The following is a 19,198-nucleotide window of genomic DNA, read 5'->3' on the forward strand; positions in this document are numbered from 1 at the left end:
GTGTTTTCAGAGATGGATGCAAAGGGCACAGGGAGAAGAGCTGTCAGAAAACTTCATGTGTTATCTCCCAACAAGCCAGGAACTAACAGCCTTACAGGTGTACTTTGCAGCACAGTCAGCTGCTACTTCTCAGATGACAAGTGCTATAAAACATCCCAGAACAGAGGATGAGAACACAGCGTAAAACCCTACACTATCCACATTTGGCAGTAGTAAGAGACATCAAAAGTCACTGGACATCTTCATCCAAATTTATTTATTAATAAGGTAACAACATACTCCAAGTTATTACAAGCCTTTACTAATCCTTCCATTACCATCTCAAGTGTGACTGACAGGTCAGACTTCTGCAGTAAATGCCAGTGTTTAGGTGCAGAATTAAAATAAAAGCTTAGAGAATAATTAGCAACAGGAAGTGACAGTATAAACACCCCGGTGACAGATCAGCATGCCACCTGCTGAAGGCTCTGGGGTCACTCCCAGTCAGGCTGCTCTAGTCTCAAGTTGTAGCAAGTAACAGAGACAAATAATGCAGCTTACATACTTCAGGTACAAAGCAGCAAGCACAAAAGCATTTAAGATTTCGTAACTGCACAGGAACCATACAGTATTTTGATCAAACAGATTAATGTCTTGCCTCATGCCTAGGTTTAGCCTTTCTAGGCTCAAGTCCATCTCTGGCAATGAACAAGCAAAATACCCAATACATTAAAAGATTTCAAAATTTAGAGCCCCAAATATATTAAGAAACATTTTTGTTGAAGCCTCAGTAAATGCAAGCCTCCTTTAGTTACTGTAATTTCAGTGCTTCTTTTCCTCCACTGTTTTTTTTAACCACAATACTCAAAAAATTTCTCTAAAGGGCTTACACAGTTTTCACCACTCAGCTCCTTGCAAACTCTGTGATTGTAGCTTAGCCAAGAAAGAAAGCGGCACACAAAACAGCAATAAATTACAGCACAGCTATCCCATTTAAACTACTTTAAAAAAAATAATAATACATAGATGCAGAGTGTAAACAGGTGCCTTAAAAACATGCTTCTGAGCATCTGGTACCAGGATGTTTTTCCCCAGGGCGTCTGTCCTCCTGCCTGCAGTGGGACACATCGGACCCAACAGCACCGAGGAGGACATGGGCTCCTCTGCAGCTCCAGGTGCAAGTCTCCCCATGTGAACCCGTGCTAAAGGTACTGCTGCCCCAGTACGGGAAAAGGTCAGGTCGTTAGTGCCAAAGTGCTGCAAGATGTCCAGTCAACTCCAACACGCACAATTTTGAGTCTAACAATGCTGACTCAAGACTTACTTTGGAATCAAGGCAACAGGGATCATCAAAGGCAGCCCCTCCTTTGCTTGCAAAGCCTGATCTAATACTGTTTTGTTACCCTAATTAACACTTGCACCTTCTTTCCTACGACTATTTAATGCAATTGAGGGGAAAAAAAACCTACTTCCCAAAGGTCTTGATCGTACATCTAATGCTCCCAATGCACTCGATCTAGGAGTAATCCTATGAAAACCATCATTATAGCACTGAGCTCAGCTAGAAAAAGTCATTTAGTGAAATGACAAAAGACATGATTCAAGGTAATCATGCAGAATAAAGCAGGGTATACTACATGGATAGCACACGCACGCGCGCGCACACACACACACACGTATTTACAACTGCACTATGATCTGGAACACTGTTTCAAAGACACGGTGAAGCTAGCACAGCCTCCCTAGGGAGCAGCACAGCTTAGTCAAAGTCACGGTTTGTAAGAACCAGCGGAGCAACCAGAGTCCACACGTACAGCACGATGCCAATCCAGCTGGAAGATATCTTCACCCAGACAGACGGCCATTTGCTGGTCATTGTCTCATAAGAAGAATCCGGACTGTGAAAGAAGGAAAAGAAAAAAAGATCATTTGCAATTTTTGTTTCAATATGACGTACTTGTGTAGTAAAAGCCACTCTCCAACACTGTTCTCACAGCAGATCATTTTCACTTCAGCTCCACACCTCAAAGGACATCTCTACCCTTCTTCTTCTAGGCAGTTCCCACCAATCCGTACAAGAACACCATTTGTAAGTTGGTGTCACAGGAAGGTGGAAAGCAACAGCAGCCCAAAAAAAATACTTATTTCTGCTTCTTGGCAGCTTCTCTTACTAATTACGAGGAATCTCTAAGCAAATCTGTGGGAAGGCAGGAAATGGATTGCATTATTTTTATCTATAAATGCTTTTTACCTTGCCAAAAGACAACACACAGAAGAATTAATAATCTTGATGTCATATTGACCCAAGCAGAGCCACAGATCAAATCCACAGCAGACCTATCTATTAAGAGTTGCTTTTGAAGGAAACACCTTTCTAGTGTTGCTATTTTGATACAAATTGTCCTTTAACAAATTATTAGAGACCATAAATTATATTTTTAGATTCTGAAGAACATCTGCTCAAGCTGTTAACATAATAACAATTCACACAGAGGAGGACTATTTTGTTGTGAGGATTTTTTCAGGGAGCAGACAATGTAATTTCCTTCCACCAGACCCCATCACAGAATGGCTGAGGTTGGAAGGGACCTCTGAAGGTCATCTGGTCCAACCCCGCTGCTGAAACAGGGACACCTAGAGCCAGCTAGCCAGGACTATGCCCAGATGGCTTCTGAGTATCTCCAAGGATAGAGACTCCACAACCTCTCTGGGCAACCTGTGCCAGTGCTCGGTCACCCTCGCAGTGAAAAAGTATTTCCTCATGTTCAGAGGGAACCTCCTGTGTTTCAGTTTGTGCCCACTGCCTCTGGTCCTGTCACCGGGCACAACTGAAAAGAGCCTGGCTCCATCCTCTTTGCACCCTCCCTTCAGGTATATATATACATTGATGAGATCCCCCTGAGCCTTCTCTTCCCTAGGCTGACCAGTCCCAGCTCCCAGCCTCTCCTCATACAACAGACGCTCCAGTCCCTTCATCACCTTTGTGGCCCTTTGCTGGACTCCCTCCAGTATGTCCTGGTCTCTCTTCTACCGGGGAGCCCTGGACTGGACCCAACACTCCAGGTGTGGTGTCACCAGTACTGAATAGGTGGAAAGGATCACCTCTCCCTCGACCTGCTGATATAACATGTCCTCTCTCTCCTTTTTCCAGCGCTCTGTACCAGACATGGGCCTGGTGTTTTTAGTTGTTATAGAATTTAAGGCTCTATCCTGCAACAGGACATTATTTCAGCAGTCCAGTGAATCATAAAAATTATCCTAGAAAATATGACAGGCACTTATGAACAAGGTTGGCTACTCCAGTTTTCAAATACAATTCACTTAATACAGATAAACCAGCGTATTTCCCTTGAGAAGTCCCATTCAAGACCTACATTCCTCACAGCACACAACTTATGCCTCCTTGTCCAACAAAAGATAGTATCTTCTATGCTTATTATTAGCACAACATATTATCAAATGTAAATACCTGTACCAGTTGGTAAGCGTCATCATGATATACAGTGATGCCAGGAAAAGCATGAAATGAAAGAAGGAGTAACTGTAAGTAACTCCATCCCTCTCATTATCTATGGCTCGGTGAACGTCATCTCCATCATCAAGGGAGCCATCACTCCTGGGCATTCCATCTTCTATCAGTGTGGATTCATCACTGGTCAGCATCAGCTTGTTAACTTGGCTGTTGTTGGATGTTCGGATGCTGTATTTGACAGGAAAGGACACAGTACAGTTACCCAAATAAATACAATTTAGTATCTGACAATGAGAAATAATGCAAGTTAATAGGAATTTTTTTAAAGGAATCTTACCTTGAATAGAGAACACAGAGCAAAAACAAAACCAGTCCTACAATTCCTTGTGCATCCCACCACTGAACTACCTGACCTTGGGTTGGAATGGTGGTGCTGTTGTAACCAATGATGCTCAGCAAACTTGGGTTACAGCGCCTATCTGCAGGGGAAATTACATTAGAACTTACATAAAACAAGAACAGAACAAATATTTAATAGTACATTTCCACACTGAATGCACAGTAACAGAAAGGAACTTTGTGACTCTGACAGTCTTGAAGTAAGAAAGCTTTGAATCTAATTTTAGCCTATTGAGTCTCTCTAAAGCAGGCAAATGACAGTATGTGGCACAAAAATCTGTCTCTTTGAGCAGATAAAAGGATTTTAAACTTATATTAGATATGCATCAACTGCTTTATGGTTCCATCTCATATAATTAGATTCAACAAAATAAAAATGCTCTGCATATTAAGCTTTAGAAATTCTACCGCTAGAAAACAACTTTGACAAGTACCAGAGTCATCTCAGAGTTGGAAAAGAATGCTACGAAGTCAGTTTCATATTATCAATAATCCCCAACCCACAGCATCCACAGATAACACAGATGAAACAGCTGAAAGTAGCAGACAATCTTATTTCCCCATAATTACTGCAGGAATTAGATATGACTCATATGTATGCTGTTACACAGAAGCACAGAAGATTGTCCATAATTAAGCTAAAAGGGCCAGAGATCCAATTAAAACCACCAAAAATCAGTATTTGGCAGTTTATTTTAATCAACAGAATTTCTACATTTGTTTATTTAAATTTATTTTTTTTAGAGATGCTCAGAAACACTGAAAACATTCATTAATACATTTTTAAAAATTCCCAGTTTGGAAAAATATAATCAGTAGCATCTCAGAAACTTGGTAGGGAGATGAACCTTCCAGACACCTTGGAAGAGTTGTGGTAATCTGCAAAATCTAAGCTTTAGAATACTGCAACAATAGGTAGAAATTCTTCCACACGATAAACATATGAGCAAGAGAAAAACGCGTTATCTTTGGAAGAACTACTTCGATATTATTACAGGAAGTTGGGGTAGGGGGGACAGAACACAAACTAATGAGTCCTGCCTCTAACTTACATGCGTTATAGTACCCCATTCTAATACTGCCTTGCAAAAAGGTGTAGATACAATTTACTGCTGAACTGGTTACTCAAAAAGCCATATATTGCTACTGCACTTACCTGGTTCATTGGTCATAGCTGACCAAGTCAAATACATTGTATAAATTGTGATCACAGAAGACTGCAGCAAACCAGATCTTGGCTGAGATTCCTATAAAAAGTAGTCAGGAAACAGCAAAGTTAGGCAATTAAAAGTCTCGGGCACAATGATGTTATAGGTTTTCAGGACTGATAACACAAAAAACGCCTAAAACGTAACAGAATTAAAACTATACCTGAATCTTCGGCAGAATTGACATTACAGAAGCACCAATACACAGCAGCATATTAACACTGATGAATGTCTTGTTTTCAGAACAACCTTCTGGATGAGTGTAATAAACATAAAACAAGACAATAGCTACTAGAGACAGCAGATAATTGACAGCTGTAGCTGACAGCAGAGCTGTGAAAAGAGACAAAAAACAGAGTTAAACTGGTTAATAATGGAGAGTATTAAAATTGAAATAATATTGCATGATTATCAAGTTTTGGATACGGTATACAATGACAATTAGAGAGCAGCTCTGGGCACTGAAACGTAAAGGAAGTAAGTGCTTCTCAATACTCTGAGGAGTTAAAAAGAAAGAACACAATAAATGGGAAGCATGAAGCCATATTTGATTCCCCAGTACTCTAACAGCAACCAAGAAGAGCAAGTATGAAGGAGTACAGTTATACTACATACACTTTGGCTAAAAGCTTAAAGAAACAAACTGAAGAACTACTTCTTCAATAGAAGGAAAACCAAAATCTTATTTCCAAATTCCATCTTACTAAAAACATTAAAGAGTAAAGTGGCCATTGCACGAAGACAGGCTGTGCTGTCTTTTGAAACACCTAAATTATCGCATCTGAAACGCTTTATTAAAAATAACATATCGTTTCTCCAATGAGATGACTTGTACTCTCCTTCACTATCTTGGCCTTTCACTCAGCATATACCTTCGAAGAATGACCAACCAGCAGACAGAAAGAAAAAACAATTATTTGAGATGCTTATGCTCAACACGAAGCAGTAACAGGCTAGTTAGTTTTTAATCGGCACTAAGGTGTAACAAAACCTGTGACTCAAAAAAAAAAAAAACACCCCAAAAACCTACAATTGCCACTTCTCTGCTATCATAAACTGCTGTCCTGCTCCCAGGGATTAGACCTTATTACTCAGAAGCTGCTGCCCCTCCTTATTTAACTTGACATCAAAAGGACAGCAAGACAACAGAGCTGAACTACCCCAACTGAGAAAATGATACTTATGATGAAGCAGCCCTTCTGCACTCTGGAAAAATGCACTACTCTGTGAATAACTTATTTAACATAATGCACAATGAAATTTAAAACTTGATTGTAGTACAGTCCTTTACCTGCATACCAACATCTTGAATTTCCTTCCTCCATTTTTTCAACCCAAGATTCATTCCAGGAGTGGGCGAAGTCAATAAGCAAGACCAGCTGAATAAGAATAAAGCAGAATGCTCCAGCCATACCTACATAAAACCACACTAAAAGGGAAATAAAACAAAACCAGTTCAGAAACATAGATAATTTATCACCGTGTCTTTAAGTCCCTAAATACAGAAAAGTGCTATAGTTACACAGCTACAATTAAAACTATAAGACATCAGCATGCACTTAGCTTTGTTTTAAAACCAGATTGCACCATGATACAGTGAAAGAAAATATTTCCTTACCAGTTGTAAATGGTCCCTCTGGTATGAAGAAAGCTCCAACGCTAATTGCAAGTGCTGTTGCAAATTTAAAGAACCAGAATCTAAAGGGAAGTAAAAAAAGTCAGGCAACTGCTGAAGTCTGATCTAATTCACAAAAACTTGAAAGAACACAAAATGCACATCCTTAAGAGTTGTTTTTTAATGCAATCATTGTTAACTCACTTCCTTTGAAGGAGGATAAAAATCTCATTTTATCTGCCCAAGATTTTCATTCTCCAGAAAATTATGCTTAAACTGTGCTAGACTGACACAGAGTTTAACACATTTCCCAGAGATATCTCTCTCACATATTACAAATGAAGCCAGGGTTGAACAGAATTGTGAGTTTGTTTTTGGGTTTTGTTGTTTTTTGTCTGTGGTGTGTTTTTTTTTTTCTAAAAAAGAAAGTTTTTAACTAGAGCAGTGAGATTACTGAACTGCCTGCATATCAGAAAAATGGGTTAAAAAAATCCCTACCAGTTTTTAGTATCAAAACCATAAAGGTAGAAGATCTGGTTAGTTCCTACAATAACAGAAAACATTATGCTGGAGTTCCCTACCAGTCTCAATTCATTTCCTACAAAAGAGGGATGTACAAAAGCCTGGATTCTTCTCACCTAACTTCAGACTCTTTAGGCCTACATCTTATGAGGATTTACCACAACAACAAAAAAGAGATTTATCCTTCACAGAAAGGACACAATCAAATTCTAAATCCCTGTTCCAGTGCAGTAGCATTGGATTTTTTTTTTCCAGTAAAAGATACGCACTCATGGACAAACAAAACAGATCAGATGTTTCCTAGAAAGCAGACAAGGAAATATCTTCCACCACAATGTGCATGACAGTCGAAAACAATACTCATCTAAAACAACACCTACAGTTACTAGGTGTTCTGTCCAAGCCAGCAACGATCCTGTGAATACATAACTGATTTTTTGTTGTTGTTATTATTATTATTACTAACCTGAGGCAAGAAACCATTCTGACTGCTGTTACAAAAGCAAAGAAGGTGAACACTGGCACCGGACCACATCACTGGGCTTAACTTGCATGCAAGTATGAAAAACTTAGTACACATACATGGGAAAACCTAATATCTTGAATATTTCAAATCACTGACAGAAAGATGACATTGCAAAGTATTACTGAAGATCCATACAATTTCAAAAATCAAAAGCCATGGTTTTCATAAAGCTACCTGTAATGCATACTATTGAAGCAACTAGTTATTACAGAAGTGTTGGAAGTAACATTATTAACTGTTACTGGTAAAATATTTAACGAGTATCATTTTTCCTTTTATCGTAGCGCTGACACTAGATTAGCTAAGAAGAGTAAACTCCTATGGGTTGCATAAATAGTACCAAAATTTGTACTGGAAAGCTCATCTCCAGATAAGGGTATCCAGAAGATTCCAAACACTTACGAAGCGGTTTTACGTAAAAAGATTCCACATCATGTAAAAGGTGTCTTTTATTGTAAAAAAAAAAAAAAAACACAAAATGTTGATATAGAATGTACATGAACCATTTTCTTCTTGCTTGTAACAAGTATGCTCTCCTGAACAAAGCAGGGCGGAGGGAAAGGCTGAACTGAGTTACTGCTGCTAACGCATCTTAATACTGTACCCAGCCTCTTTTTCTTTAGACCGAAACAAACAAAAGTAGTAAACAAAGCAATATTCTGCTCAGTCTTAATTATTTTCTTTTCCTCTACAGAAATCATTTGATGTTTTTTCTCATTTTATGCTAGAAATGTTTAATCTTATTATACTGAATATAAAATAAAATTACTTCTTCATTTTTATGGCTTAGCTGTTCATAGCTTCTATGAAATACAATCATCTTGAAAAAGTAGTAGTCTAAGCAATTACTGTGACCACCAAGACTACGCACCATAAATGGTTTCATGCTTTTTAGTGCCATGCCCTATTACAAATATTTACATCTCCTTGGTTCAAGAAGCCACATTACACATAGGCTGAGCCTGGATGAAAACTACCACGTGTGTCAACCCACACGCTGAAAATTCCACTATTATCTTCCATCTGATAATCCTGACTATAATGAAATACAAAAGAAAAATTTACTGGGAAGCTCAGAAACTAAATACATAACTCACTCTTTATGCAGAGGGAGACAGAAGAAAAGATAGCAGAGGGGGAAGAGATATGTTATATATCTATAGAGAGAGAGATTAATGTTACAATCTTTAAAATAAAACTGTTCAGAAAAGAGCAAGACCTTGCAAACATCAAAGTTTAGAGGAATGTGATTCCTAGAGGACAGATGAGGCTTTTTAATCTTTCTATTTATTGAAAAAAATCTCAGTGGAATGAAACTTAGTACCATTATTCATCTCTGAATTTTGTCGTCTTTGGACAAAAGCAGAATCTCTAATCTTGGGAAACCTCTGGGCGGTTATCCATTGTCATAGTTCAGGCTCTGAAAAGTGACAGCCATGTGTATCTTTTCCTCTTAGAAAAATTAATCTGCCATGTCCAAGAACTCTAAAAACTTTGAATGCGCTCTACTGCAACAACACTCCTCTAGCTACTATGAAATTCTTTGTGGAACAGTAAATTTGACCAGCGTGCTCAGCCACAGGCTTTATTTTCACAGTAGCTGTATCTCATACGCACACACCGCCCATCTCAGTTCTCATTTCTGTATCTTACCCATTGTGCACCGCTGCTCTTGGGTCGTTGCTGCTCTTCACTTTGATCATCAATAAGGAGAAGAGAAGGAAGAACATGGCCATACCAAAGCACACACGGTACACGGCTTTGTAACCAACCAGTACATCGCAATTCACGTGGCCGTGCACACCAGGAATAGTTGTTCCCATCCCTCCATCACAAAATCCAGGAATCTGTGATAAATACAAGATACTTCAGTGATCTGTAAAAGGCCTCCTGTGAGTAAATACGTATTAGCAATTTATTAATATACAATTCATTAATATTGTAACATTATCCAATCATTAACATTGCTAGAAAATATGATACTGAAGGGCTGTATGGTTAGTTACAGTCCAACCAAACACATTCAAGGAGAAAAATCTCGCATAGGCAAATTCTAAACAAAACCAAAAATAAATCTTATTAACAGTGGGGGTTTTCTGTTATTAGCAATTTCAGAACTTCTCAAAGAAATGCAGTTTTCACATGTTGATCTGAATCAGGAGATAAGAGATCTGGGATCTGGTAAATCTGACTTGACAGTTACTGTCAGGTTCATGACGTAGCTAGGAGAAGGCAGCCTGCATATGTCTCTTTAAAACAGAAACAGTCTCCCCCCAAAAAGTAACATCACCATCAATTAGAAGTATCTGTAACTTCCATATGAAACAGCTGAGAATATCCTTTCCAGTCACTACCAGGACATGAGCAACATCTTTTTCAAGTCAAATCATACTCCAGAAGGCTGTGATTTTCTTTCCTAGGTGACTAACATGGCTTTCACTGAAGCTCTAATGTGGTTACTATACCACACTGAAATAAACATTTACAGATTAATCATTTGGGGGAAAGAAAATCAAAAGCATACCTAACAGAAGTCACTATCTACTAGATAAAAATTAAAGACAGCAAAACAAAGACTAACAGAACCAAAGCACATGCAACCTGAGTTCAGTGAACGTATAAGCTCTCCTACAACTCAAATTATTACTCTGTAATTTTACATGCACTACCATATCTTTATATAACTAATAAACTGTAAAATCCTACAAGCACTTCCTAATGCCGTAGCAAAAAATATACTACTATCATTAGTGAAAAGTACTTTTTTAATGCATTTGCAGACTTTAAAATGGAATTTTAACTAGTACAGCACAATGAAACTAGAAGACATCTTAGATTGTGGTTATTTTTTTCTTTTATTAACAGCAATCAAAATCAATCAAGTGCCACAAACACAAGCATCTCAATAATATATAAATTAAAACTCCACAAACATAAATTGCATTTTCTTGTTTGATACAAGATTTTATTTTTTCTGCTTTGAGCTATTAAAGAAGAGGTGCAACTTTATTTCTAAATAGTGCTTTTAATCTATGCAGTGATTATCCCATGAGTTCTTTGTTTATTTGATCTACAACCAAATTAATGGTGACTGTGAAGCACAGGTGGCAGCACAATTACGTATTTCCAAATAAAGCCCATGCTTTCAAGATGTCATTTACAATTATCTGTGACACTTGTTCTACCAAACATGTTAGCAAAGAAGTAACCTCACCTTCTTCAGCTGCTCTTCCATGCCTGGTATCAACATCACACAGGCAACACTCACGCCAAGAAGTAAAAAGAATGCATAAATCAGCCGAGTTATGGTGGAGTTGTTGCCACTGGGGCAGCATCGGCAGAGCAGGCACGGGGCACTTCCACATAAGCATGGTATCTGACAGAGAGAGAGAACGTAAAACAAATTCTTTAAAAAGTTTTGCATTGCTAGATTTCAATATTTAATCAGGCTGTGTAGATCATCAGAAGTTATGATGGAAGATGACTCATCCTACGCATCTCACCACTAGTGTAGACTAAGTCATTGCAACACGTTACAGAGCCCCCTAACAATCTTGGCAGCACTTCCTAATGCACCACCATACAGTGAAATTAGTGCTATGTCAAAAGTAATCATTTATCCATTCAGAGGAAATAAAGACTGGATTCAGGCTCATTTGTTCTCTTGAATTTTATTTCATTTCAGCTAAATGAGATGCAAGGATTGCTTTTAGTTAACAACTACATACTCCCTTCCACAGCTGCAGAGATTAAACAAATACACTGCAGAAAAAAATTTGAGCACAACTGCCGTCTAGGTACACTTTCAGCACCTGGCAGAGTTGGGCCACAACCATTACTGGAGTACAAACAACACGTAAAATAGCCTAAAGCTTAGGTTGCAAGTTATTGTGTATTTAGCAGCTACTCACATATCACATCATGCCATTAGCTGGCAAAATTAACTTATGCAATGTAAAAGTTACAAACTGCAAGAACAAAGCAAACACACAGTACACATATTGCTACCAAATACCAACAGCAAAAGTGGATAGGAATGGTGTACAGTTGTAACACTACGAGGGAAAAAAATAGGACAAAATTTACCTGTATTTAATTCTTAAACAGAAAATTGTGGGCAGAAGGAAAGAGAGCAGACAGTGCTATTTCACTGGCGGGGGAGAGTGGGAAACGTACTTCACCCCTTTGCAATTTTCTGCCAGTTGCTGAGTGACAATTCAGGAAGCGAAAGAAGGGCAAGGGTCCACAAGTAAACATAAGCCAAAAGAGGAAAGGTGCAATCAAAATGTTTTGGGGTTTTTTTTGTTTGTTTTAATTTACAAATAAGTTATTTTGCCTAGAAGACATGGGAAATCCCAGTGAGCAGTTAACAGCTAAGTTTTGGAGGCCACGTATTTTTCAGCTAAGGTAAAGTTACTAAGCAAGCGCTGCCCTATCTGAGCTACAACAGACCACGCCACCTCTGACAGAGATACTGAGCGGCGGTAAAACCCAGCTTCTCCCCCTGCACACATGCAGGGACACCTCCGCCATGCGACAAAACCCACAGGTGTTAATCACCGCATGGAAGACACCCAGTCAGTCACATAAGAACACGACTAGTTACACCGTCACATGACCGGTGCATGTCAATCATCCAGTATGACTGGCATGTGTCAGAATGAGTTAAAAGTTTAGTCATATGACAAACAAAAATGCCAGCAGTCTGCCGCTACTGGGAAGGCCCCAGGGCTTGCAGGGAAGAGCAGACAGACTGACACAACGCTCTCGGCAGCCTCCTGAGAAGCTCTCAGGAAAAGGCCCAGATTATCTGTTCTTACAGGTTCAACCAGACCCACAAACTGGACCTGCAAACTGGGTCTTTTAAATAATTTCCTTGTATTCTTTTTGTACTTGGGTTCTTTTCCAAGGACGGAGGAGCCAAGAATTTTCACTCCACTATGCTACAGAATCATTTTTAAATTAGCAAACTTCACTATTAAATTTATCTTGCTAAAAAGTGAAACTAGGTAGATTCTCATTATAACTATTTCAGTATGTAAAAGATGTTATATTGCCCTTTTTTACCTCCTCCTCCTCTCAGTATCATTATAGCACAAAGAATATGAAGGTGTGGATTCCAGGAGAGGTTTCATCTCGATATAAGAAAGAAATTTTTTGCAGTGAGAACAGTCAGTCACTGCAATAACCTCCGCAAGGATGTGGCAAAGTCTCCATCACTGGAGGTTTTCAGGACGCGACTGGACAGGGTGCCAGATCACCTCATTTAGGCTCCCTTTCCCATGAAAGGTTGGGCCAGATGATCCTTCGAGGCTGTTCTATGACTGCAAGCAACTACATTAGGGGCATCTACGCTTAGTAAGCAGGAAATGTATGGTAAATATTGGCTTAGGATGCATCAGGATTTTACAGTACTAATGTATTACACTATTTCCTCCACACACACAAATAACCTTTCTAGCAAAGGATATTTCTATTCTCTGTTCTCATAGGGATTGATACCAAATACAAAGGAACAGTGAAGAGACATACGGTTCTTTGGTTGAAATGATGCAGATGGTTAGGAACGCTTTGTGAATAGACAGGCCGGACATCCAGTAGATAAAAAGGCCTTGAAACTTTGTATTCTGCGTAAAATAGATAAAGAGGCTAACCTTATATCTTGAGTAGAATAGATAAGGGGGTAGTGCTAGTCTGTGATAATGAGAATTGTACTAATTAAACCAAGAGTTAAAACTGAGCATGCGTGAAGACTGCGTTCAACTAAAGGACGCTGTGAGGAAGACTATCGACGACCACCAGAAGACCCTGAAAGACCACCAAAGAACACAAGGGCACATGCATCAAAGACTTTTGCATACGTTAATGAATTCTGGGAAATAACATGAATATTTAGATTATTTCTTGGAAATGTAATGAATATGTATATAACTTCTACAGTTAAGTGATTTGGCACGCACACTAGGTGGAGCGATGCCCTGGGTGTCCGGCGCCGCAATAAAGAATACCTGCTTTCTAAAACTCCAAATTGAGTCTAAAGAGTTTGTCAAGAACTTCCTTGTTTCAGTTCAAAAAATTACTTTCTTGAACTAATTCTGTCTGCATTAATATTTTTAAAGACACTGCTGAATAAAAGGTTGACTTTGGCAGAGTAGAATATAAGCCTAGGTTTATCTGCTGCAGAAAATTTGGTGATAGGACCGTCTACCATAAAAGTCACTTCTCTGGAGAATCCCAGTGTTAAATTGTTTGTCAAATACCCAAGTAATTCAAGCAACTTCCTCCTGAGTGCATCAAGGGGAACACAGAGGAATGCATGTTTCTAGACAGAGGGGAGGCTTGCAGTGGCTGAAATAAAGATGACTATCTTCCCCCTCGCTGGGAAACAATGTGCCTCAAATGAGGCAATATTCCTCATTTAAGTGTCTGAGCTCCAACACCAGCTTTTAAAACATTTTGCCCCCGAACAGCTCATCCTTACAAGCTGTGATCATGCACATCTCTGAACAAGAGACCTATTGATAATTGATACTATTTATACAAGTTGGCCATTTCTACAAAGAATCACATTACAGTCCAAGTCTCTCTTCCTTTTAGCAAGCCAGAATAAAATATATACCATTCCAATAAAATAATATTATTGTACTATTGGCAAAAACACTTCTAACAAGTAACAGACTTCAAAAAGAATAGAGAGCAAAGAACATTTGGCCCATGGAATTGAGTTTATCAGCAGAGGAGGCAAGGACAGTTAGTGTCACTTACTTTCTTCCTAAATTCAGAGCATGCCTCCTACAAAAAAATACTACAGTACAAACAGTAAGATACTACTACTACACAGATCAAAGCTTAGTTTTAACTCCCCAAGGGAAGCCCAGTTTAGTCAGAGATGCAGACAAAGAGTTACTGTGCAATTAGTTTTGAGCTTGCTTTCTTAAGGAAGCTTGGACAACAGTTACTAAGTCACAACTGCATAAACCTATTGACATCCAGTAACTTTTGGACCTACCAACCAACTCGCATCCCTGCACATTTTTGAGAAAAATAAGCAGCTCAGTGGTGTTCACTGAGCCAAAATAAGAAAAGATGACCCACACACCTATTCTGGGAGCAGCCAGCTGGGCAGACAAGTTAATTCATGCCTGCTAAACCAGTCACTTCAATCTCTAGGGCAGCGGAAATTGCAGAAGGAACACGTAACAAGATGAATATTGCAGGAGAGAGAAGCAGAGAGAAAACCCCACAAAACCACTGAAACTCAAGTGTTACTGCCCATGATGCACACAGAACAAGTTTTTAATATCAAACGTAATCTTCTTACTGGGGTAATGACTAAATGATTATATATTGAATTAGGTATTTGCAAAAACACTAAGCCCCCGCTGGGCCTAGTCAGGTTTTAGCTACATCACCCCTACTCATAAGCGTAAAGGAACTTATTCAATCAAGATCTTTGCCTTGATAGAGTATTAAAGTGAGCAAAACAGCAGCTGAGCTATTTCAGAGAACAATGCAAAGAGGCAAGACCCAGCAGAGTGAAAACGGCACTGCTTGACCAATCTAGGTCGTCAGGATCAGACGATGACAGTGCTTTTAAGGCCTTCCCTCCATTCCACCCCCCATCTCCGACAGGCTCATCTTTGCCCTTAAAAATGCTAAACTGAAACAGTACCTGACCAGCGCACAGCAGGGCAGAGCTACAACCAGCAGTAACACCACGCAAAAAGCCAGAAGAAACAAAGGTATGAGGCCAGATGCCGAGGCCAGTGACCCAGAGCAGCTCTGCATGGCACAACACACGGCCTGGCAGAGAAGGTACGCAGCTGAAGCAACGCCAGCAGCAGCAGCACCTTCCCAGACAAAAGAGGAGCAGCTTTCCTGGCCTTAGCGCAGTCTGCACCAGCACAAACTCTGCTACAGCCGGTTCCCCTGCTACCTCACCCCCCCAGTTTGCTTCTCTTTCAGAGCCACAAACGGTGTTTATACTGACAAATCCTTAGACAGATTTTTCCTATAAGATCTATGGTATAGGCTTTAAGTGCTGATTAGCTGTGGTTTTAAATATGGAAAGAAAATGAACACTTTAAAGCCATCACGGGGGTGAGGGGAGGGAACAAAACAAAAAAAACCCACAACGATTTGTTTGGGCATTTTAAAGGAAGGGATGGGGGTTAGTTACCCACTGTAAATCTGGCTTAATCAAGATTACATGCTCGTGTAAATCATTTTATCTAGAAGACCAGTAGCTGAATTTCTCTGTACAGAAACACGCAAAACCAAGAGCAAGTATACAGGGATTCTTCATGCACTCCAAACACCAGCCAGTTACCAGAAAGGCTGTTTATGCACTTGAAAATACATAAACATATTAACTCAAGTATTATATACTATATTAACTCAAGTATTTGAATTACATCCTATAGTTATACTGTCGCTTAGTATTTAACAATAATTAAAAATGTTAAAGTTAACTATATTCGGCTAGTAATTAAAGCCTAACTGGCTAATCTGTTAAGTAGTGTTTAAAATGTTAATTAAAGCGAAATGAAGACTGACAGTACTTCATTAGCAGGATAGTATCAGTGGTCTAGGCACTTACTTACAGGCATATCAGCCTGCAAGCTTAGCTCATACAGATTTACCACTTCTATGATCATTTCATAAAATTTGTACCAGAGATTAAGAAGTTAAGAATCACCTCTCTAATTAAATATCACTCTTTACTAGGGGAACCAAAGTTCATATATATAGATAGCACAGAAGATAGGAGTTTGAATCAATATGTTTTGTTAGACCATTAAATTGTGCATGTGAACTCCTGTTTAAATATACATCATTTCATTTAATCCAAGTATGGTATGGTATTTTTGGTACGGAAAATTCAGGTTTTCACAACCCAACTGATATTTTTAACCCAAATATCTAAGATTCACAATCCACTGATTGTGGCTATTTGCATAGGGACTAGATTTGGAAAGACGTATCACCTAAGGATAAGACAGCAATACCTCAACTGAGAAGAGGACTGTCGTGCAGGATCTCTACCGACTTCTATGTTTTTATGCATAGTGCTAACAGTTTGAAAACCATCTCAAACTATTGTTTCCCATTAAGAAAAATCACTTGACGACACTCAGCACGGTGGTGACACATCACCACAGACTGCTGTGCAGCGAGGAAACGATGCCTCGACAAGACAAAGATGCTACAAAGGGTGGAGCTGCTCAAGACAAAGCCGTAAGAACGATGAATTATATACAATCATTATGATCAGGGAAACAAGCGAGTTTTACTTTTCCCGAAAGAAACGCCGAACTTCGTAAGCATTTAATTAGATTTTGACCCCTTTACAGACTTGGGGAGGGGGAATTTTAGCGGACACAGTCAACGCCTCTCCCACAGTAACGCGGCTTAAGCGGCGACCAGCAGCGCAGCCCGCCGGCCCGCCTGAATAAGCAGGGAGCTCCCCATCGCCCCAGCGAAAGGGCTTCGGCGGATCCCGGGGGAGCCGCCGGAGAAGCCCGAGAGAGGGGACCACCGCGGGGGCGCGCCCCAGGGCCCGCCTCCTCCAGCCTGCCGGGGAGAGAGCCCCGTCCCGGAGGAGCGGGGGCGGCGGCCGCTCGGGGCGGAGAAAGCCTGGGTGGGAGCGGGGAGGGGGCCTGCAGCCTCCCCGCGCTTCAGGAGGCGGGAAGGCAGCGCGACAGCCGCCCCCGCCCCTGTGAGACAAAGGCCCGGGAAGGCGACGGGCGAGGCCCGGGAGGGGGGGGGAGCAGCAGCGGCCGCCGGCTCCGGGCCTGCGACGGACAGGAAGGGGCAGGGAACCACCGCGCCGCCCGCCCCCACCTTACCCAGCTCGCCATGGAGCAGAGGCCCAGGACGCCGCCCATGGTCCGCGGCGGGCTCGGGCTCCGGCTCCTCAAAGATGGAAGCGCGGCGGCCGCGGGCTCTCGACGGGGTTGTTTACTGCTCCCAACAGCGCTTCCGGCTGCTGTGACGGCAGAGGCCACCGTCACTTCCGGAGGGAGGCAGGGGGCGGGGCGGCGGCAGACCAGCAGCGGGCGGCTGCGCGGGGATCTCGCGGCCAGCCTCCTCCGCCCCTAATGCGGGGCCGGGGCCGGGGTCGGGGCCGGGCCCGGGCCCGGGCCCGTCGTCCCTGAGCTTGTGACTGGAAAAGGGCGGGGCCCGCCTGCCCCCGCGTACCGCCGCAGCTGGCGGCTGGCCTGGGCCGGCGGCGGCCTTGCTGGCCGCAGCCCCCCGCGCGGCCTCCGGCTCCCCCTCGCCCACGCCCGGCGGTGGCTGCCCGCGTCGCCGTCGCGCTTTGGCCACTTCCCCGGTGTGTTAAAAGGATACGAAGCGGTTAGGAGTTGGGCCGTGCTGCTTCCCTGCCTCCCACACGCACCGAAAGCGGGGAGTGCTGGAGAGCGGGAAGATGTCGCCGGGAGCGATGGGCCGGCCTCCCTGCACCGCTGCCGGTGCTCGCTGCGCCGGTTCCCAACACCTCGCGAAACCAGCTAACGGGCCGGGGCTGGGCGGCTGTAATCTCCCTTGCCTGAGCAGTACTAAAGGGTAGGCTTCATCCCATAAAAAACATACAAAATTTTCACCACATCAAATCTCATTAGGGACCACGTTTCTTACAAGTACTAATAAGAGCATCGAGCCTGCAGGACCGTTTGGCTGTCGTCGTGGTGCTATGTAGATGAATATACTCCAAAAAAGAAAAAGCCCAAAAAGAAAAAGTATTCCTCAAAAATCTTTATAAAATAATTGGACAATCAAGGAACAGAAAATGTACATTTTAATAGTATAAACATAATAATACCGAGGATACTATCCCAGCTGAAAAACTACAACCACTTCATTTGTCAAATGTGTTTGAATATCCAAAAGTAGGCACTTACGAAGGATAAATAATTAAAATTGAATTTTTAAATAAAATACATAGCAGTACGAGGCAGAACTTTTCATATGGAGTAAACTATGTAACTTAATTTTACAAATAAAGAAACATTTTGACTCTCACAAGTTTATCTTCTTACTAACATATGAAGTGATTATAGTACTACCTACTGAGCTACTGCTCAGGTTGGACTTACCTATGTGTGTTGCTAAATCTATCATTTATAATTAATTTTAAAGGCAATCCTATTTTCAAAATCAAAATCAAACATGAAAAGAAAAAGCGAAGAAGGAACTTTTGTAGCCTGAAGGTTTAATCTGATTGTTGTCCAGTGATAAAAAAGGGAATGGGAATAATTAACAAAATGGTTATAACTATTAGTTTGAAAGGTAAGTACACAGAATTAGTGGACGTTGAATGCTGAACCAAAATAAAATGTGGCATGCTTGCCTTTACCAAAAGGTTAAGAAAGCTTTTGAAAGTCTCTATAAAAGTAAGAATGTTGGTAGAGTAGAGGTACTTGAGGGTGGGAGATGGGATCGACAGTTAGCTAGGGCACATCTGCTCCATAGCTAAA

At 41.1% G+C, this 19,198-nt stretch overlaps 1 protein-coding gene across 1 annotated transcript; it reads right to left on the bottom strand.

Moving 5' to 3' along the window:
• Positions 1–241: 241 nt before the first annotated feature.
• On the bottom strand, positions 242–18,428 carry SERINC1 (serine incorporator 1). The gene is made up of 10 exons (XM_075145750.1): positions 17,570–18,428; positions 10,936–11,097; positions 9,375–9,568; positions 6,677–6,756; positions 6,350–6,487; positions 5,222–5,391; positions 5,007–5,097; positions 3,789–3,930; positions 3,449–3,679; positions 242–1,877 (listed from the first exon to the last, which is right to left on the bottom strand). The coding sequence occupies exons 1-10, from the start codon at positions 17,606–17,608 to the stop codon at positions 1,739–1,741; spliced, it is 1,386 nt and encodes a 461-aa protein (XP_075001851.1). The 5' UTR covers positions 17,609–18,428; the 3' UTR covers positions 242–1,738.
• Positions 18,429–19,198: the final 770 nt, after the last annotated feature.

Source organism: Calonectris borealis, chromosome 3 (assembly GCF_964195595.1).
Source record: "Calonectris borealis chromosome 3, bCalBor7.hap1.2, whole genome shotgun sequence".
Classification (NCBI taxonomy): Eukaryota; Metazoa; Chordata; class Aves; order Procellariiformes; family Procellariidae; genus Calonectris; species Calonectris borealis.

What these genes read in the sequence shown, in the direction of transcription:
- SERINC1 (XM_075145750.1), bottom strand. Translation starts at nt 17,608, where the DNA reads ATGGGCGGCGTCCTGGGCCTCTGCTCCATGGCGAGCTGG. An exon ending in TGGAAGAGCAGCTGAAGAAG is followed by an intron (nt 9,569 to 10,935) that starts GTGAGGTTACTT and finishes TATTTATCACAG; the next exon opens with ATTCCTGGATTTTGTGATGG. An exon ending in CAATTCTGCCGAAGATTCAG is followed by an intron (nt 5,098 to 5,221) that starts GTATAGTTTTAA and finishes TACTTTTTATAG; the next exon opens with GAATCTCAGCCAAGATCTGG.